The sequence below is a fragment of the Primulina eburnea genome, chromosome 1 (assembly GCF_022965805.1).
Source record: "Primulina eburnea isolate SZY01 chromosome 1, ASM2296580v1, whole genome shotgun sequence".
Lineage (NCBI taxonomy): Eukaryota > Viridiplantae > Streptophyta > Magnoliopsida > Lamiales > Gesneriaceae > Primulina > Primulina eburnea.
In genome coordinates, this window is record NC_133101.1 from 56,298,556 (window position 1) to 56,303,194 (window position 4,639).

Genomic DNA, 4,639 nt, shown 5'->3' on the forward strand with positions numbered 1-4,639 from the left:
TCTTATCCGAACAGGTGTATTCTAATTCAATTTTTTTCCTTTCTGGAGTTCTAATATATTTTTTCAAACGGAAGATATATTATTACATCGGAAAATTTTATGCCATGGCCAATATCCCAATGATTCTAAAGGTAATTTTATCTTGGATGGTTATAGCGACGCAGAACCCTTGAAACTGGAAACAACCAACATGTTACTGATAAAAATATATACAATTTATTATGTTATTATTGGCTCTGAGATTCCAAATATCGACAAGAAGTTTCTGTCTTTGTAACAATCGTATATCTAATACCCAACTGCGGGAGCTAATCCAGGCTGCGCCATAACAATGGACTTGTACATCTCCAATATCATCCGCTCATCGTACTCCTTCAACGGTCTCATTCCGAACCCGGCGACTCCGTTTCCGGCCACCGCACTTCCGAACCCGCTGCTTATCACGCCCGTATTGGGGATCTTCAACATCATGTTGACATACGCATCTCGCAAGCCGAGCAACAGCTTCTTCGGAGAGAAAGCGCGGAGCTTCAGATTCAGCCGTGGCGTCAGCCTGATCCGCCAGAATCTCCGCCGCCGGGCAGACCCCTCGACAGCGGCGGAACCCAGCTCCACCACCCTCATCTTCCTTTTTCTGCGGCTACTGTTAAGCCGTTGGTAGGAGTGGTAGCCTTTCCTCCGCCAGTATCCTCTGATCCCATTGTACGCTGCGGCCGAAATACCTTCCATTTTAATTCTCCTCAATATAATAATCTTTCTTTTATTTTTTTAAAAAAAGGATAATGGGTTTTTATCAAGTTTTCATATCTGAATCTGAATCAAAACAAAAGAAGAAGAACAGTTGAGAGTTTGGGAGAGAGGAAGGCGGAGATTGAATGCAGTAAGAACGAAGAAACGGCGATTAATAAATAGTGGTGGGTGCAGTATTCATGCCAGGGGAGGCGTTAGGTGGGAGATAAAGCCAGAAATATGATCATACACCATGCCCATGAAGAAATTAAATTTTGAAGGATTTTTTTTATTTATTTTCACACAAAAAAATTAATCAAAACAAAATATACTTGAAATTATCGTGTCTCATCATGCTGGTAAAGCAGAGAATCTGCGATGGAATTGCTAAATTATTTATTAAGAATACAAGTTTGACTTTTGTAAAATATATAGTAACGCCAAAGGAAGGGATAAATAGCATTAAAGGTTGTAAATTTATTCAAGAATTAATGAGTGTGTTATTTCAACTTCGAGTTTATTCGTCGATCGATCTATCTTTTTCGAATAATTTTATAACCAATTTTCAATTTCTAAGATATATTATCTAAAATTCAAGTTATTCAAAAATTAATTAGTTTTTGGAGATAGATATACTTGCACGCAAGAAAAAAATAATAATAAAAAGTTAGTTTTTATAGTTGGTATTTATGTCGCGTGATTTTGGATGCAATTTGCTAAAAAGTTGCAACATGGCTCAATGTAGGAAAAACACGGATTAGAGTCTGACAAACTGGTCTCCATTTGGTTTTTGCAGCAAAATAGAGACCGATTAACGACCGATTTGGTCGGTATCAATCACCTTGGTCGTTAATTATGAGAGATCAGTTTCGTTAGTCAGTCTCTAAATTAATGACCACATTTACGTAACCGGTCTCTAAAATAGAGACATATATTTTATATGTAATTTATACTTTAGATACCGACTAATTAAATTCAATCTCTAATATTGAGACCAATTCATAATTCGGTCGCTATATGAGATATCGATGCCACACAATCAGTCTCTAAGTCAGAGATCGAATTTATGAAATCGATCTCTCAATTAGATATTGTTTTTCCTCCTTCCGTCTATGTTAATTTCACCAATCCAAACACAACACAATATGCATAATCAATCAATCAATCTAATCATCCAAAAAACACAACACAGTATTAACATCAATACAACTCCTTCAAGCCACAATTTCTCAACACCAAAATCAATACAAATATTTATACCAACTATTCAAGTGTGAAATATCCAAAACTTCGTTCTACAAAATGTTCAACCATTTCCAAGTCAATCCAATCGAAACTCAAACTTTAAATACTGGGACGGTGTCTAAGGAGCTTGAGTCTCATCAGAATCTATAATGGGTGAAGAAAAATCTGGAAAAATAGAAGGACGGTCTAGTGTTTGAGAAAACACCATACGATCTATAAATTCACGCATCTTTTTCTCTAATTCAAAACTCGAGTCTTCAAATCTGCATTATTTGCCCTCAACTCTTGTATCTCAACACATGAGCTACTTGGACGAACCCTTCCTGTAGAAGCAGACGTCGCATGAGGAAAGAAAACTTTTTCTTGGGAGCCAAGTCCATAAATGCATCTTTTCTCCATCTCTCCAACAACCTCGTAATATATGTCGTTTATGACATCCTATGATGGAGTATGTGGCTTCTTCCCCTCTGTAGTAGCTTGAGATATCTCGAAAATTCTTGTGGTCATATTATCCTATGTCAAAGAAAAAAATTTGTGCAAGTAAAATTAAATCCAACAAAAAAAGATGAGTTTTTAGCACTCAAGCATTGAAAATGGTGGAACTATATTATTTACTAATAACTTTTTAACACTGAGATCGAGCATCGACAAATGTTCCATCCTTGTGACGATGTATAATTCGAAACACCTCTCAACAATCAGTTTTTTTGTAAGGCCCGAGAAATTAATCCGGTTAATCTGAAAAGATTTGGAAATGATTATTATAATCATAAATGATAATTGATGTGATTATAAACGAAACGGATCTGATCGGGAGAGCCGAAAGAAGAAATCACATTATGTGTGAAGTATAGGATTGGCGCACATGCGCGACATGTATCGGCGCACATGCGCGAACATTACAGAAGCATCGGCGCACATGCGCGAGATAAGGCGCGCATATGCGCGACCAGTCCAGAAGGATCGGCGCATATGCGCGACATAATTGGCGCACATGCGCGGATTGGACAGAATGGTTGGCGCATATGCACGACTAAAATGGCGCATATGCGCGAGAAGACAATGCTAGTTTTTTTTATAACTAGCGTATATGCACGACTTTGTGCGCGCATATGCGCGAAACGTGCAGAACATGCACAACGCCACTTGCCCTTGTATCATGCAATGTATGTATATATATATATATATATATATATATATATATATACATATATATATATATATCAACATGCGAAATCCTTCAGAAAAAGAAAGAAACGGAGGGGAAAAGCTTTAAGTCCTTACGTGCGGGAATTTGAACGTTACGCAAAATCCGTCCGTCAGAATTTGAATCCGAATTCAGTACCGAGTTTCTATCGACGTAGGCTATAACTGGACGTAAGTTTTGTTACGTTTAGACAAGATTTGAAATTATGATATTGTCAGAATTGAATATGAATCAGATATGGTGTTTCGGCTACCGTAGACATTATAGAATTGAAGTCAGATTAAAGAACATACCGTTTCTGTAATTGTTATGATTTTTGAAAGATATTAACTGAGATTCTATATCAGAATTGTGTTAGTATTCAGATTATGAGTTATATTGACACCGATTATGAGTTCCAGTATTATATTTGTGATGTTCAGAACTGACGGGGTTATTCAGATTGTATTGTTATGCCGTCAAAACATCAGTTGATTTAGATTGATCAGATTCAGATATGATTTCGATTTTATTGTGATATCGATGACATGAATTGAATTGTATCCTGTTTAGATATTGATCAGATTATGTACTGAGTTAAGTATTGATCAGAACAAATTGTGTATTGAGTTATTCACTGATACAGGGTATTCGATATCGTCATTTCAGATTCGATATGGACAGATTTGAGTACAGGTCATCGTCTTCGTCAGACCGGGACGACAAAGGTATAATTCATGTGATATTCGGGAAGACACAACTCAAATAAGATCCTATTTGAGTTTCCCAACAAAATCACATACTAGATTATTGTTATATTCTGAGGTGAATATGCTTTTGTTTATGTGTTGATATGCTATGCTTTATTTACAGATTGTTATTAATTGCATTTAAGATAGGGAGTCTTGACAGATCAGTCAGACTTCTAGACGTTCGGTGGTATCACAGCTTAGGGGAAGATTCACTCTCCTATTGTAGATGTGGGTATAGATCAGACCGAAGTCTAGGAATAAGACGTACCGTCACCCCGATTGGAGAGTAGGTGATAGATCGTCTTATTCACAACGGGATCCCTAGAGTTATAGTTGAGTCGAGTCTAGACATGATGTGACTAGAACTGCATGTGGTTATAGATGTGGTTTCATAGACTATGAAACCCATATTTATTGCTTTCAGTCATGATAGCATGTGTTTATGATTTGATTTAAATTGCATGTTTATCAGAAATGAGTTGCATGCTTATTTTGATTTGATTTCATAGATTATGAAATCTATTACTTTTGAATATGTTTATGATAGCATGTTTTATGATGTAGACGGTTTATATGTATGCTTACCATGTTTTATACTGGGATTTATTCTCACCGGAGTATCCGGCTGTTGTCTTGTTTTGTATGTGTGCATGACAACAGGTGGGGCAAGATCGGGGTCGAGAAGATGATGAGAGAAGACGAGTTAGCGTGGTGATTCCGGACTTGG

General features: G+C 36.8%; 1 protein-coding gene across 1 annotated transcript; it reads right to left on the reverse strand.

Moving 5' to 3' along the window:
• Positions 1–288: 288 nt before the first annotated feature.
• Positions 289–729, reverse strand: LOC140808664 (uncharacterized). Its single transcript, XM_073165816.1, has one exon. It carries the CDS (start codon positions 727–729, stop codon positions 289–291), a length of 441 nt encoding a protein of 146 aa, XP_073021917.1.
• Between the last annotated feature and the right edge of the window lie 3,910 nt (positions 730–4,639).

Excerpts from the sequence above, each read along its gene's own strand:
- LOC140808664 (XM_073165816.1), bottom strand. The coding sequence starts at position 729 with ATGGAAGGTATTTCGGCCGCAGCGTACAATGGGATCAGAGGATACTGG.